This window comes from Oncorhynchus kisutch, linkage group LG17 (genome assembly GCF_002021735.2).
Source record: "Oncorhynchus kisutch isolate 150728-3 linkage group LG17, Okis_V2, whole genome shotgun sequence".
In the NCBI taxonomy this organism is placed as follows: domain Eukaryota; kingdom Metazoa; phylum Chordata; class Actinopteri; order Salmoniformes; family Salmonidae; genus Oncorhynchus; species Oncorhynchus kisutch.
This window is the reverse complement of record NC_034190.2, coordinates 12,386,640-12,403,320: the sequence shown is the minus strand read 5'-3', so window position 1 is coordinate 12,403,320 and position 16,681 is coordinate 12,386,640. Positions and strand designations below refer to the sequence as shown.

The window sequence follows — 16,681 nt, the reverse complement described above, 5'->3', positions numbered from 1 at the left end:
CACAATCTGAGAAAGTAGTTGGCATCAGAACCTTAAATAAACACAATCTGAGAAAGTAGTTGGCATCAGAACCTTAAATAAACACAATCTGAGAAAGTAGTTGGCATCAGAACCTTAAATAAACACAATCTGAGAAAGTAGTTGGCATCAGAACCTTAAATAAACACAATCTGAGAAAGTAGTTGGCATCAGAACCTTAAATAAACACAATCTGAGAAAGTAGTTGGCATCAGAACCTTAAATAAACACAATCTGAGAAAGTAGTTGGCATCAGAACCTTAAATAAACACAATCTGAGAAAGTAGTTGGCATCAGAACCTTAAATAAACACAATCTGAGAAAGTAGTTGGCATCAGAACCTTAAATAAACACAATCTGAGAAAGTAGTTGGCATCAGAACCTTAAATAAACACAATCTGAGAAAGTAGTTTTATTTTTTTTTATTTTACCTTTATTTAACCAGGCAAGTCAGTTAAGAACACATTCTTATTTTCAATGACGGCCTGGGAACAGTGGGTTAACTGCCTGTTCAGGGGCAGAACGACAGATTTGTACCTTGTCAGCTCTGGGGTTTGATCTCACAACCTTCCGGTTACTAGTCCAACGCTCTAACCACTAGGCTACCCTGCCGCCCCAGTTGGCATCAGAACCTTAAATAAACACAATCTGAGAAAGTAGTTGGCATCAGAACCTTAAATAAACACAATCTGAGAAAGTAGTTGGCATTAGAACCTTACATAAACACAATCTGAGAAAGTAGTTGGCATTAGAACCTTAAATAAACACAATCTGAGAAAGTAGTTGGCATTAGAACCTTACATAAACACAATCTGAGAAAGTAGTTGGCATTAGAACCTTACATAAACACAATCTGAGAAAGTAGTTTGCTCCCCTCATTTTCTATTCCATTTGACTTGACAATTTTCTCTTCTATTGGCCACGCCATATGCACATCAGTATTCATCTAAGCAGTTATACAAATGAAAAGGCTAATGCATTATGGCCACAACATCACATAGGCCAGAACAGCATTCACCTCCGAGGCTAACTTCAACTGGCCCAAGTATGCAGTGCTGACACTAAATTGGCCTGGATGGTGAACCATGAGCTATTGATATATCACTTACACTTATGATGTGTCTCTTCCTCAAACTGGCCTCTCCAGTGGGAATAACTAAGTCAATGTCATACTCTTAATTGTTTTCAGCCCTGTATATTAATGTGGGCCTGGGCCAAGGGTGCATCCCAAATGGCACCTTATTCCCTATATAGTGCACAACTTTTGACCAAAGCCCTATGTGCCCTGGATAAAAGTAGTGCACTATAAAGGGAATATGTTGCCATTTGGGACGTGACCCATGTTTTCCTTGTCATGCATTCCTAATGAGCTGGTCTCACGAGTCGTTCCTCACTCCTGTTGGCCAGACATTTTGATTCATCACATTTTAAATCATCATTCTATTTAGCTATTTTTGGCGAGGAGAATGAAATCATTAGTGGAAGGAAAATATGTTGAGTTGTGAATACACTGAATGCACTGTAAAAGCCTTAATTACGGTACTGTAGCTAGAGAGCAAATAATGATAAGCTAATAAATATTACACTCCAGCCTGTAACAATGGATTATCAGCAAATGGTTCCATTCCATTCATGTTGAAGCAAAGAGAACCACCTCAACATTCTATTGTAGAATTAGTTTGTACAATGTCATTCATGTTGCCATGGAGAAGGTTCCAAATATATTATCATAATTTCAGCAAGTTCACACCTTGAGTGTGGGCATGCTTACAGCTAAATATTACATGGAGATATATCATATACATCAAATAAATTTGACTGAGAGCTTAATCTGAGATGCACAGGAAAAGAGATGTGGCCACTAGGAGATAGTAGACAAGTAACATTTCACTGTCTCTCATAACAACCACATAGTAGACAGGTAACACCTCACTGTCTGTCACAACAACCACATAGTAGACAGGTAACACCTCACTGTCTGTCCTAACAACCACATAGTAGACAGGTAACACCTCACTGTCTCTCACAACAACCACATAGTAGACAGGTAACACCTCACTGTCTGTCATAACAACCACATAGTAGACAGGTAACACCTCACTGTCTGTCATAACAACCACATAGTAGACAGGTAACAAATCAAATCAAATCAAATCAAATTTATTTATATAGCCCTTCGTACATCAGCTGATATCTCAAAGTGCTGTACAGAAACCCAGCCTAAAACCCCAAACAGCAAGCAATGCAGGTGTAGAAGCACGGTGGCTAGGAAAAACTCCCTAGAAAGGCCAATACCTAGGAAGAAACCTAGAGAGGAACCAGGCTATGTGGGGTGGCCAGTCCTCTTCTGGCTGTGCCGGGTGGAGATTATAACAGAACATGGTCAAGATGTTCAATGTTCATAAATGACCAGCATGGTCGAATAATAATAAGGCAGAACAGTTGAAACTAGAGCAGCAGCACAGTCAGGTGGAAGTTGAAACTGGAGCAGCAGCATGGCCAGGTAGACTGGGGACAGCAAGGAGTCATCATGTCAGGTAGTCCTGGGGCATGGTCCTAGGGCTCAGGTCAGTTGAAACTGGAACAGCAGCATGGCCAGGTGGACTGGGGACAGCAAGGAGTCATCATGTCAGGTAGTCCTGGGGCATGGTCCTAGGGCTCAGGTCCTCCGAGAGAGAGAAAGAAAGAGAGAAGGAGAGAATTAGAGAACGCACACTTAGATTCACACAGGACACCGAATAGGACAGGAGAAGTACTCCAGATATAACAAACTGACCCCAGCCCCCCGACACATAAACTACTGCAGCATAAATACTGGAGGCTGAGACAGGAGGGGTCAGGAGACACTGTGGCCCCATCCGAGGACACCCCCGGACAGGGCCAAACAGGAAGGATATAACCCCACCCACTTTGCCAAAGCACAGCCCCCACACCACTAGAGGGATATCTTCAACCACCAACTTACCATCCTGAGACAAGGCTGAGTATAGCCCACAAAGATCTCCGCCACGGCACAACCCAAGGGGGGGGGGGGGCGCCAACCCAGACAGGATGACCACAACAGTGAATCAACCCACTCAGGTGACGCACCCCCTCCAGGGACGGCATGAGAGAGCCCCAGCAAGCCAGTGACTCAGCCCCTGTAATAGGGTTAGAGGCAGAGAATCCCAGTGGAAAGAGGGGAACCGGCCAGGCAGAGACAGCAAGGGCGGTTCGTTGCTCCAGAGCCTTTCCGTTCACCTTCCCACTCCTGGGCCAGACTACACTCAATCATATGACCCACTGAAGAGATGAGTCTTCAGTAAAGACTTAAAGGTTGAGACCGAGTTTGCGTCTCTGACATGGGTAGGCAGACCGTTCCATAAAAATGGAGCTCTATAGGAGAAAGCCCTGCCTCCAGCTGTTTGCTTAGAAATTCTAGGGACAATTAGGAGGCCTGCGTCTTGTGACCGTAGCGTACGTATAGGTATGTACGGCAGGACCAAATCAGAGAGATAGGTAGGAGCAAGCCCATGTAATGCTTTGTAGGTTAGCAGTAAAACCTTGAAATCAGCCCTTGCTTTGACAGGAAGCCAGTGTAGAGAGGCTAGCACTGGAGTAATATGATCAAATTTTTTGGTTCTAGTCAGGATTCTAGCAGCCGTATTTAGCACTAACTGAAGTTTATTTAGTGCTTTATCCGGGTAGCCGGAAAATAGAGCATTGCAGTAGTCTAACCTAGAAGTGACAAAAGCATGGATTAATTTTTCTGCATCATTTTTGGACAGAAAGTTTAAGATTTTTGCAATGTTACGTAGATGGAAAAAAGCTGTCCTCGAAATGGTCTTGATATGTTCTTCAAAAGAGAGATCAGGGTCCAGAGTAACGCCGAGGTCCTTCACAGTTTTATTTGAGACGACTGTACAACCATTAAGATTAATTGTCAGATTCAACAGAAGATCTCTTTGTTTCTTGGGACCTAGAACAAGCATCTCTGTTTTGTCCGAGTTTAATAGTAGAAAGTTTGCAGCCATCCACTTCCTTATGTCTGAAACACATGCTTCTAGCGAGGGCAATTTTGGGGCTTCACCATGTTTCATTGAAATGTACAGCTGTGTGTCATCCGCATAGCAGTGAAAGTTTACATTATGTTTTCGAATAACATCCCCAAGAGGTAAAATATATAGTGAAAACAATAGTGGTCCTAAAACGGAACCTTGAGGAACACCGAAATTTACAGTTGATTTGTCAGAGGACAAACCATTCACAGAGACAAACTGATATCTTTCCGACAGATAAGATCTAAACCAGGCCAGAACATGTCCGTGTAGACCAATTTGGGTTTCCAATCTCTCCAAAAGAATGTGGTGATCGATGGTATCAAAAGCAGCACTAAGGTCTAGGAGCACGAGGACAGATGCAGAGCCTCGGTCCGATGCCATTAAAATGTCATCTCACTGTCTCACTGTCATAACACCTCACTGTCTGTCATAACAACCACATAGTAGACAGGTAACACCTCACTGTCTGTCATAACAACCACATAGTAGACAGATAACACCTCACTGTCTGTCATAACAACCACATAGTAGACAGGTAACACCTCACTGTCTGTCATAACAACCACATAGTAGACAGGTAACACCTCACTGTCTGTCATAACAACCACATAGTAGACAGGTAACACCTCACTGTCTGTCATAACAACCACATAGTAGACAGGTAACACCTCACTGTCTGTCATAACAACCACATAATAGATAGGTAACACCTCACTGTCTGTCATAACAACCATATAGTACACAAGTAACACCTCACTGCTGTTGCTGCAACAATCTGATTCTATATCTGCAAAATCACAGGTAATGCCAACAGCATTATATGTTGTTGAGTAGAACCACAACAATCACATATTGTAGTTTGCATGTAATACAAGAGCAACCAAACACAGGTAATACCATAGCAACCAAACACTGGTAATACCACAGCCAAACACAGGTAATACCACAGCAACCAAACACAGGTAATACCATAGCAACCAAACACAGGTAATACCACAGTAACCAAACACAGGTAATACCACAGCAACAAAACAGGTAATACAAAAGCAACCAAACACAGGTAATGCCACAGCAACAAAACAGGTAATACCACAACAAAACACAGGTAATACCACAGCCAAACACAAGTAATACCATAGCAAACAAACACAGGTAATGCCACAGCAACAAAACAGGTAATACCACAACAAAACACAGGTAATACCACAGCCAAACACAAGTAATACCATAGCAACCAAACACAGGTAATGCCACAGCAACAAAACAGGTAATACCACAACAAAACACAGGTAATACCACAGCCAAACACAAGTAATACCATAGCAACCAAACACAGGTAATGCCACAGCAACAAAACAGGTAATATCACAACAAAACACAGGTAATACCACAGCCAAACACAAGTAATACCATAGCAACCAAACACAGGTAATACCACATCAATCAAGCACTGTTGCTGCCTGTCACACCCAGATTAGTCACAGAGGTAATGTCAATATTTCTTGCAGTCACCATGGCTTGCAACACCTGTCTTTTTTCATGTATTTCCTATTCCTTTCCAGAGACTTAAAATGTGAAAACCTACTGTTGGATGAGCAAGGATTTGTGAAATTGACTGATAAAATAACTATGCACTCCACTACCCACCTCATCAGTGTTTTTTAATCAATTTTATAGTAAACCCTGTGCATCACTGACTCTGTGTGTGCGTGTATGTGTATGCTGTTTGTGCTGTGCCTGGTAGACTTTGGCTTTGCTTTGATGAACACATTATGTGGCCCGGTGGCCAACACTGCCCCAGAGATCCTGCTGTCTCACAAATACAACGAAGAACAAGCTGACCTGTGGAGCCTGTGAGTCATCAGAGATTTGGGTCTCAAATGGCTCCCTATTCCCTATATAGTGCACTACTTTTGACCTGGGCCTATAGGGCTCTTGTAAAAAGTAGTGCACTTTATAAGGAATAGGAGGGGCATTTGGGACACACCCTAGAACAAGTCTCACACTTCATTAAATAGCTAAATGAGTATCATCCAATGACTTCTACAGAACTAGCCTACTCATTGGTCCCAGTGTACCAGTATAATAGTTACCTACTGTGTATGTTGACAGTCATGTTACCAATAAATAACACAGCAAAGGGGCATCACATATCACTGTCATAGTTTTGAACACAACAATTTTCTGCTTACTGGAAGTTAGTTGGTCCCATGTCTCTTCTATCCATAGGGTTGTTTCTGTATGCCATGGTCACAGGGAAGCTGCCCTACCATGAGAAGCATCCCCGCAAACTGGTCCAACTCATCAGGAAAGAGCTGCCGTTCCACCACCCAGTTTCCCTAGGTATTCTGCCAGTGATCAACAGGGGCCATATTCATAAAGCATCTTGGCGTAGGAGTGCGGATCTACGATCAGGTCCGTCTCGTCTAAGTAATCGTATTCCTTGAGAAAGATTTAGAAAAGCAAAACTGTTCCTAGAACAGCACTCCTACTTTGAGATACTTTTTGGATACGGGCCCTGGTCTGTAAAATGTGTCTAAAAAACAACACTTCTCTGGCCCTCAAGCCCACTTCTCCAATCCAACACTACAGTCGTGGCCTAAAGCTTTTGAGAATGACACAAATATAAATTTTCACAAAGTCTGCTGCCTCAGTTTATATGATGGCAATTTGCATATACTCCAGAATGTTATGAAGAGTGATCAGATGAATTGCAAAGTCCCTATTTGCCATGCAAATGAACTGAATCCCCAAAAAACATTTCCACTGCATTTCAGCCCTGCCACAAAAGGACCAGCTGACATCATGTCAGTGATTCTCTCATTAACACAGGTGTGAGTGTTAACGAGGGCAAGGCTGGAGATCACTCTGTCATGCTGATTGAGTTCGAATAACAGACTGGAAGCTTCAAAAGGAGGGTGGTGCTTGGAACCATTGTTCTTCCTCTGTCAACCATGGTTACCTGCAAGAAAACACGTGCCGTCATCATTGCTTTGCACAAAAAGGGCTTCACAGGCAAGGATATTGCTGCCAGTAAGATTGCACCTAAATCAACCATTTATCGGATCATCAAGAACTTCAAGGAGAGCGGTTCAATTGTTGTGAAGAAGGCTTCAGGGCGCCCAAGAAAGTCCAACAAACGCCAGGACCGTCTCCTAAAGTTGATTCAGCTGTGGGATCGTGGGCACCACCAGTACAGAGCTTGCTCAGGAATGACAGCAGGCAGGTGTTAGTGCATCTACACGCACAGTGAGGCGAAGACTTTTGGAGGATGGCCTGCTGTCAAGAAGGGCAGCAAAGAAGCCACTTCTCTCCAGGAAAAACATCAGGGACAGACTGATATTCTGCAAAAGGTACAGGGATTGGACTGCTGAGGACTGGGGTAAAGTCGTTTTCTCTGATGAGAAAGGGCATCCAGAAAAATGCTTGTCCGGAGAAGACAAGGTGAGCACTACCATCAGTCCTGTGTCATGCCAACAGTAAAGCATCCTGAGACCATCCATGTGTGGGGTTGCTTCTCAGCCAAGGGAGTGGGCTCACTCACAAATTTGCCTAAGAACACAGCCATGAATAAAGAATGGTACCAACACATCCTCGGAGAGCAACTTCTCCCAACCATCTAGGAACAGTTTGGTGACGAACAATGCCTTTTCCAGAATGATGGAGCACCTTTCCATAAGGCAAAAGTGATTCCTAAATGGCTCGGGGAACAAAACATTGATATTCTGGGTCCATGGCCAGGAAACTCCCCAGACCTTAATCCCATTGAGAACATGGGGTCAATCCTAAAGAGGCAGGTTGACAAACAAAAACCCACAAATTCTGACAAACTCCAAGCATTGACTATGCAAGAATGGGCTGCCACCAGTCAGGATGTGGCTCAGAAGTTAATTGACAGCATGACAGGGCGGATTGCAGAGTTCTTGAAAAAGGTCAACACTGAAAATATTGACTCTGCATCAACTTCATGTAATTGTCAATAAAAGCCTTTGACACTTATGAAATGCCTGTAATTATACTTCAGTATTCCATAGTAACATCTGAAAAAATTATCTAAAGACACTGAAGCAGAAAACTGTGGAAATTAATATTTATGTCATTAAAAACTTTTGGCCACAACTGTACATGTCTTGGAAAGAAAGCATACCCAAATAAGCATTAAGCTCAGCTCGAAATAAATCTAAATAAGAATGCCTTCAATTATACATTTCTATGATTATTATAGAACAGTGGTGATGTAAATTGAAAAAAAAAAAGATTACTTTTGTTGGATGTGAGCCTGTCTTTACTTGTTGATGTTACTTTAAAGTCAATAAAACTACTTTGCCATAAAGAGCTGCAGTCCTAATGTCCCCTGGCTGTGTGTGCCCCTCCAGGCTGCCAGGACCTGATTTAGAAGCTGTTACAGTGGCAGCCCTCCACCCCCAAGCCCTTCCACAACCTACCTAACAGCAGGAAGCCCAGCTCAGCCCATAAGGACCAGCAGCCCAACAGGCAGCTGCACAGCTTCTCAGGTAAACTGTCTGAAGGCAGCCTGAGGATTCCTACTCCTGGCTACGAGCCTAGTGGCTGCTAACCATGGTACCTAGTGGCTGCTAACCCTGGATTATGTTACCATGGACTACTATGGGCTCAAACGTGATTCCATTTGGGACTCAAACATTTTGGGGTTCCTACAGAAAATAAATCAAGGGCAGACTCTTTTCGTTAAAAACGATATTATTTTAATGGTTACTTGACTTTTGTTGTCTGAATTTACATTATGTGAAAATACAACACAGTCCTCCCCGACTCCTGTTTACATGCAAGTTTGTTGTTGTGATGGCGAGAATTATCTTCTGTTCGTTCCAGTCAGCAGTTGGTTTGGTTCCATTGTTCATCAGATGGTGGCTCAGATGAAATGTAGAAAAGACCTCTGCTACATCATCCTCACTATGCCAGCACACTGCTGGGGCTTGTCTGGATTTAACAGATCTTCCTGGTCCTTCTCCAACTGCTCCTGCTCCTTGGCATCCATGTCTTTGAGCTTCACCGCCACATCCTCAGGAATCTCCACCTCCAACAAGTTCTCCATGCCTGGCTCCGGTTCGTCCCCGATCAGCACCTGACAGAGAGAGACAGGAGACATGCCCATACAAAAAAGGATACATCAATGCTGGTGGCAAACACATTAACAAAGACTTACTTTAAGTGAAAAAACTGTAGAGAGCAAAATATTCCAATGACATCCTCAACATTACTACAGACTGGAGTTGACAACAAATTAGCTCAAGAAACGTCAAAACGGCATCAGGACGTGTTCCCAAATTTAGAAAAAAATATGTATTTTTATGTAATATGATAAAATGTTACAACCTTGTTAAGCGCAAGATTCAGCATAAAAAGGCCATTAATCTTAGATAAATATCAAGCTTGGATTTCAACTCGCTAGATTTATATGCTTTATGACTTTGGTTAAACTGTCTGGGTAGCTAAAGACTGAACTCGTACCTCTGGACCAGAACTCAAAAGGGATCTCCTAGCTGTATGGAGTGTATCAGGGGGTTTCACCCAAGACCGAGTGACATCTTTTCCACTCAGTCGTTCCCCACTACCAGAATGCCACTGCAGAGCAGGCACTATGCAGGGAAGGAACAGTGGAAGCTTTTTCCAGGCAATCAGAACATCCTGTCTGTGTCCTAAATGGATCCCTATAGTACACTACTTTTACCGAGGGCCGATAGTGCACTATTTTTAACCAGGGTCCTGTGGAGCCCTATGTAGGGACTAGGGTGCCATTTGGGATATAGATTCCATTTTCTCAGTCAGCCGCTGCTGTAAATTTCAGCACTCAGAGTACTGACATGTCATGAGATTAATTGGCATTGTAGAATGGGGTGTCTTACCAAGCACAACAAGAAGCCATGAAATTCCCGAACGTACTGGTTACCAAGGTGCCATGACGACAGCTGGAAAATCTGGAGTTGCTTGTGAATAACGCAGCAGCAGCAGCTCACCGTGAGGTTGCTCTGGGTTGATTTAATAGGGTAAACCTAAACCCTAACTGCAGAGGTCTGCCTCAGAATTACAGCAACCGTTTGTTGATCTTAGTACAAACCTAACACATATTAAATTACTGTAAATTATACACAGAGTACACAAAACATTAAGGACACCTGCTCTTTCCCATGACAAGCAAAAGCTATGATCCCTTATTGTCGTCAGTTAAATCCACCTCAATCAGTATAGATGAAGGGGAGGAGACGGCTTAAAGATCCTTCTTTAACCTTTGAGACAACTGAGACATGCATTGTGTGCCATTCAGAGGGTGAATGGACAAGACACAACATTTAAGTGCCATTGAACGGGGTATGGTAGTTGGTCCCAGGCACACTGGTTTGTGTCAGGAACTGCAACGCTGCTGGGTTTTTCATGGTCAACCGTTTCCCATGTGTATCAAGAATGGTCCACCACCCAATGGACATCCAGCCAACATGACAACTGTGAGAAGCATTGGAGTCAACATGGGCCAGCATCCCTGTGGAACACTTGACACCTTGTAGAGTCCATGCCCCAACGAATTGAGGCTAATCTGAGAGCAAAAGGAGGTGCAACTCAGTATTAGGAAGGTGTTCCTAATGTTTAGTATACTCAGTGTATATTCGTAGTTTACCTGTATAAACTTCTCGCAAGCAGCGGCCACGTGAGGTTCCTTTTCCCAGTTGTGGAACTCCCTCATGATGACATAGGTGTTCTTGGCCTTCAGAAACTGCCGGCCCACTTTGGTAGCAGTCAGCTGGGTGCATCAAGAGAAAAACATCAAGTTAGGAGTATTTCCAGCTGTTAAAATCAGTTTGGGTTATACAGAAAGAGCTTTTCTGGTTTAGTGACAAAGATGGTTAAGTGTTGGAGCCAGAAACAAAGCATTTCGTTGCACCTGCGGCAACATCTGCAAACGTGACAAATAAGCTTTCATTTGAAGTGTTGGTGGAAGCATGGAATGGTATTGACTCTTGGGTACACCAACCAGTATCATGGTCTCAATGAGCATCTTGCGAATGTCGGGATCCTCCTCTCTTTTCTTGTCCTCGGGCAAGTACTGGAGGTCGACGGGTAACCCTTCATTGAATAAGAATAATGTACCGTCAGTATTAGGCTACATTTGAGTGCAGATATCTTACTGTATTACATTAGCAGTAGGCTATATCAAGGAGTTGAAGTGTTTTAATCAATGCATGTTGTTCACAGTACAAACAGAGGGCCGAAGCAAACCATCTCTTTATGAATTCTTCTCTAGCATCTCAGGCTGTGTAGCCTTCTATAAAGACTGGTTAACGTGGCCATGTGCCACAAGACTGTAAAACATCAAAACAAATGAAAAATGTTGAACTATTTTTACGTGACCACCGCCTTTAAAGTTGAACCCCGAGCTGAGTACAGCACAGATTCACAACTTCCTTGGAAGGATCTTAAACATGTTATATTTGGGTCCCTCTGACGTTTTTGTGATGTACATTTTTTTAATCAACTCTCCATGCACAAGGTGGGGACAAATACACAGTGCCTTGAAATTCCACCTGCCATCTGCACAGAACAAACACATTGTGTCCTATGGAGGAGAGGGTTACTGCAGCAGACATGCTCATGCCACAATGATTTCCTGTTGCAGCTGGGAGTAGGAATGAGCTCTGAAGTTATCCCTAGGTATAGATCTAGGATAATCGTCCCTTCCCCTAATCCTAACCATTAGTGGGTAAAATGTCAAACCGACTCAAAATCGAGGGAACTGCAGCGGGGGGGTGGGGGGGTGGCAACAATACTTTTTGTTAGGATCCCCATTAGCTGTTGTGAAAGCAGCAGCTACTCTTCCTGGGGTCCACACAGAACATGACAATACAGAACATCAATAGGACAGAAAATATACAAACATTTTTGAGAAGGACAATTTGAAATAAAATAGTATTGAGTAAACGTATTTATTGGTTTTTATTCATTTTGATAAGAGCTAAAAATTCAATAAATTGAAGGTTATTTGTTGACGTAAAACTCAATTTCATTATTTTAAGAAATACTGCCCCCCCCCCAAAAAAAAATGGGATCCTCGCTGAAAAAGTTTGAATATCACTGCTCTAACCCGTTACGTCAGCGTCTACCACCAACTAACCCGTTACGTCAGCGTCTACCACCAACTAACCCGTTACGTCAGGGTCTACCACCAACTAACCCGTTACGTCAGGGTCTACCACCAACTAACCCGTTACGTCAGCGTCTACCACCAACTAACCCGTTACGTCAGCGTCTACCACCAACTAACCCGTTACGTCAGCGTCTACCACCAACTAACCCGTTACGTCAGCGTCTACCACCAACTAACCCGTTACGTCAGCGTCTACCACCAACTAACCCGTTACGTCAGCGTCTACCACCAACTAACCCGTTACGTCAGCGTCTACCACCAACTAACCCGTTACGTCAGCGTCTACCACCAACTAACCCGTTACGTCAGCGTCTACCACCAACTAACCCGTTACGTCAGCGTCTACCACCAACTAACCCGTTACGTCAGGGTCTACCACAACTAACCCGTTACGTCAGGGTCTACCACCAACTAACCCGTTACGTCAGCGTCTACCACCAACTAACCCGTTACGTCAGCGTCTACCACCAACTAACCCGTTACGTCAGCGTCTACCACCAACTAACCCGTTACGTCAGGGTCTACCACCAACTAACCCGTTACGTCAGGGTCTACCACCAACTAACCCGTTACGTCAGCGTCTACCACCAACTAACCCGTTACGTCAGCGTCTACCACCAACTAACCCGTTACGTCAGCGTCTACCACCAACTAACCCGTTACGTCAGCGTCTACCACCAACTAACCCGTTACGTCAGCGTCTACCACCAACTAACCCGTTACGTCAGCGTCTACCACCAACTAACCCGTTACGTCAGCGTCTACCACCAACTAACCCGTTACGTCAGCGTCTACCACCAACTAACCCGTTACGTCAGGGTCTACCATCAACTAACCCGTTACGTCAGGGTCTACCACCAACTAACCCGTTACGTCAGCGTCTACCACCAACTAACCCGTTACGTCAGCGTCTACCACCAACTAACCCGTTACGTCAGCGTCTACCACCAACTAACCCGTTACGTCAGCGTCTACCACCAACTAACCCGTTACGTCAGGGTCTACCACCAACTAACCCGTTACGTCAGCGTCTACCACCAACTAACCCGTTACGTCAGCGTCTACCACCAACTAACCCGTTACGTCAGCGTCTACCACCAACTAACCCGTTACGTCAGCGTCTACCACCAACTAACCCGTTACGTCAGCGTCTACCACCAACTAACCCGTTACGTCAGCGTCTACCACCAACTAACCCGTTACGTCAGCGTCTACCACCAACTAACCCGTTACGTCAGCGTCTACCACCAACTAACCCGTTACGTCAGCGTCTACCACCAACTAACCCGTTACGTCAGGGTCTACCACCAACTAACCCGTTACGTCAGCGTCTACCACCAACTAACCCGTTACGTCAGCGTCTACCACCAACTAACCCGTTACGTCAGGGTCTACCACCAACTAACCCGTTACGTCAGCGTCTACCACCAACTAACCCGTTACGTCAGCGTCTACCACCAACTAACCCGTTACGTCAGCGTCTACCACCAACTAACCCGTTACGTCAGCGTCTACCACCAACTAACCCGTTACGTCAGCGTCTACCACCAACTAACCCGTTACGTCAGGGTCTACCATCAACTAACCCGTTACGTCAGGGTCTACCACCAACTAACCCGTTACGTCAGCGTCTACCACCAACTAACCCGTTACGTCAGCGTCTACCACCAACTAACCCGTTACGTCAGCGTCTACCACCAACTAACCCGTTACGTCAGCGTCTACCACCAACTAACCCGTTACGTCAGGGTCTACCACCAACTAACCCGTTATGTCAGGGTTTACTCACTAACCTGTTATTTTACCAGCTGCCCACTGCACTGACGCTAGGAAACACTGTCACCACTGATAAATCTACGATTATTGAGAATTTCAGTAAGCATTTTTCTACGGCTGAAGCACGTCTGGAGGTTAGTTAACACAGTGTCCAAGGAGGGGCCAGAAGTATACAGAATGGTGTCGTCTGCATAGAGGTGGATCAGAGAATCACCAGCAGCAAGAGCAACATCATGTCTACTAACTAACCTGTTATATCAGTGTGTAACTAACTAACCTGTTACATCAGTGTCTACTAACTAACCTGTTACATCAGTGTCTACTAACTAACCTGTTACATCAGTGTCTACTAACTAACCTGTTACATCAGTGTCTACTAACTAACCTGTTACATCAGTGTCTAACTAACTAAACTGTTATATCAGTGTCTACTAACTAAACTGTTATATCAGTGTGTTACGAACTAACCTGTTATTTTTTTATTTTATCTTTATTTAACTTGGCAAGTCAGTTAAGAACAAGTTCTTATTTTCAATGACGGCCTAGGAACAGTGGGTTAACTGCCTGTTCAGGGGCAGAGTGACAGATTTTTACCTTGTCAGCTCGGGGATTTGATCTTGCAACCTTTCTGTTACTAGTCCAACGCTCTAACCACTAGGCTACCTGCCGCCCCATTGTTATTATTATTAAATTGTTAGTAGTGCGTACTAACTAGAATTTGTTTTTGAATACCACTGGTCTAGGGGCAACTTCACCCTATTCCTTAGGGCCGAGGATGTATTTAAGGACTGTTGAATCATCTGAAATCACCGTGCCTGGTACAGTACATGATACGCTGTCTGCTGCAGCTGGATCCTGTCTGTTCTGCAGAGAGATGAGAAACACTTTACCGTGGTGTCCTCCTTACCTTCATTCTCCTCGTCAGACAGTTCCTCAGGCCCAGCGAGAGGCAGCAACAGGAAAGGCAGAATGTCCACTGCATCACTCAGCAACCACTCATGATGAGCTGGGGGGAAATCGTAAGATATCCAAATCAAGAACTTTTTTTTTTCTCTTACCCTGTCTTGGAAACATATGTTACAAGGTCAAAGGTCAACATAGCTAGAACGTTTACCGAAAATGAATCCTCTTCAATTCAACACAAAACGGGCATGAACTAGGAAGGTTAAAACCGACTGTCCTACAGCCATTAACATGTATGTGTGTGTCTTTTCATCACTTACCATGGTCAAAGCAACAATTTCTCAGAGTGCCAATGACTCCCCCTCGTCTGATTGTGGAGGCCTCGTATTGTATGTAGGGAAGGAGTCTCTGCACTACACACCTGTGGACCATCAAACACACACACACAAAGATCAGGCATCATCATTGGACAGGGAACAGACAGGTAACACTTATTGGGCAGGAAGTTTGACATCTCTTTAGGCATGTATAGCATGTATTACCAGATGATGAGAAAAGTCAAAAGACATAACCTAGCCTAGGCTAAACCTGGATCTCATGAGCTAAGCACCCAGCCACTGACCTCTCCCTATCCAGGATAAAGTGTCTGGTCTCGGGGAGCTGAGTCAAGTTGGAGAGGAGGGGGCCCAGGTAATGGAGTGACACCTGCTTGTTGTAGCCCTCGGTGCAGAAAATTTCCACTATCTGCGTCAGACCTATCTCCTGCTCCTGCATAGCCTTAAACACCTCTTTACACGTCTTCACGTGCCGCGACAGGTTAGTGAGGATCGTACAGATACGATCTGCAAACATAAACTCTGGGTCCAGGAGGTTTGTAAACAACATAGGGAGGAAGTCAGCGTCTTTCACCAGCGGTTGGTGCATGGTCTCGTCAGCCGAGAGGTTGATGAGAGAGTGGTAACAGTCTTTGACGATAGCGATAGAGGGGTCGGTGGTGAGGGTCACCAGGGCTTTAAGGAAGTCAGGTTTTGACTGTAGGTAGCGACAGCCATCCCTGTTGCCAGATAGGCCCAGGATGTACTCTGTGGCCTGGCCCTTGAGGTCCGGCCTGGTGTTCAGGGTGAGGAAGGACAGCAGCTCTTTTGCCTCCACGTCACTCAGCATGATGGTGGACAGGCAACGTGTGATGGTCAATCCAAATCTTCACTAATCCAAAAGTTGACCGTCACAAGATACAGGGTTACAATTCCACAAGTGTAAAAGAAAGCTTGCTACAAAGACAGAGAGGAAAATTAGACCAATGATAACTGGTTAGATACAATGTAGCTATAACACAACATAAACATACATGGTGAATATAAATGACAAAGTCAGTAATAGGTACATTGAACTCATGCTGTCACATAGCATGATCATATCCGAGTCCTTTCAATCGTGCTAGCTAGCCAGTCGAACATGGGTTCACTGTAGTTTCTATATCTCATATCTCAGGCGATATAAAACCACCCGAATTCCTTGACTGCTAAAAGTTTCGTAGCTAGCTACATCGTACATCGTACATCGGCTTGATACATATTTCTGGATTTAAAACCAATCTGTAACATTGATCTGTAACATTGATCAAACGTTTATTATGACGCACACTCACCTCATCCACATGGGTCGTTCCATGCTGATAACTAAGTACTTCCGCATTCGACATTTTGCTTCTCCAATAGGATTACAGATAATATAGATATATCCGCTTCCAAAAGTAATCCTTAGTTCT

At 44.2% G+C, this 16,681-nt stretch overlaps 1 protein-coding gene across 2 annotated transcripts; it reads right to left on the bottom strand.

The window, feature by feature from the left end:
• Nucleotides 1-8,759: 8,759 nt before the first annotated feature.
• On the bottom strand, nucleotides 8,760-16,647 carry LOC109907179 (protein HGH1 homolog). Of its 2 annotated transcripts, none has more exons than XM_020504991.2 (7): nucleotides 16,562-16,647; nucleotides 15,536-16,184; nucleotides 15,234-15,334; nucleotides 14,918-15,016; nucleotides 11,065-11,156; nucleotides 10,711-10,833; nucleotides 8,760-9,162 (listed from the first exon to the last, which is right to left on the bottom strand). In XM_020504991.2, the coding sequence occupies exons 2-7, from the start codon at nucleotides 16,075-16,077 to the stop codon at nucleotides 8,977-8,979; spliced, it is 1,143 nt and encodes a 380-aa protein (XP_020360580.1). In that variant the 5' UTR covers nucleotides 16,078-16,184; nucleotides 16,562-16,647; the 3' UTR covers nucleotides 8,760-8,976. The 2 variants fall into 2 exon arrangements, with proteins under 2 accessions (XP_020360580.1, XP_031650982.1); XM_031795122.1 differs by having other exon boundaries at nucleotides 16,298-16,566.
• Between the last annotated feature and the right edge of the window lie 34 nt (nucleotides 16,648-16,681).

Coding starts and splice junctions, on each gene's coding strand:
- LOC109907179 (XM_020504991.2), bottom strand. CDS start 16,077: ATGCTGAGTGACGTGGAGGCAAAAGAGCTGCTGTCCTTCCTCACCCTG. Junction 15,335..15,535: donor TTTATCCTGGATAGGGAGAG/GTCAGTGGCTGG, acceptor GATGGTCCACAG/GTGTGTAGTGCAGAGACTCC. Junction 15,017..15,233: donor AAATTGTTGCTTTGACCATG/GTAAGTGATGAA, acceptor ATTTCCCCCCAG/CTCATCATGAGTGGTTGCTG.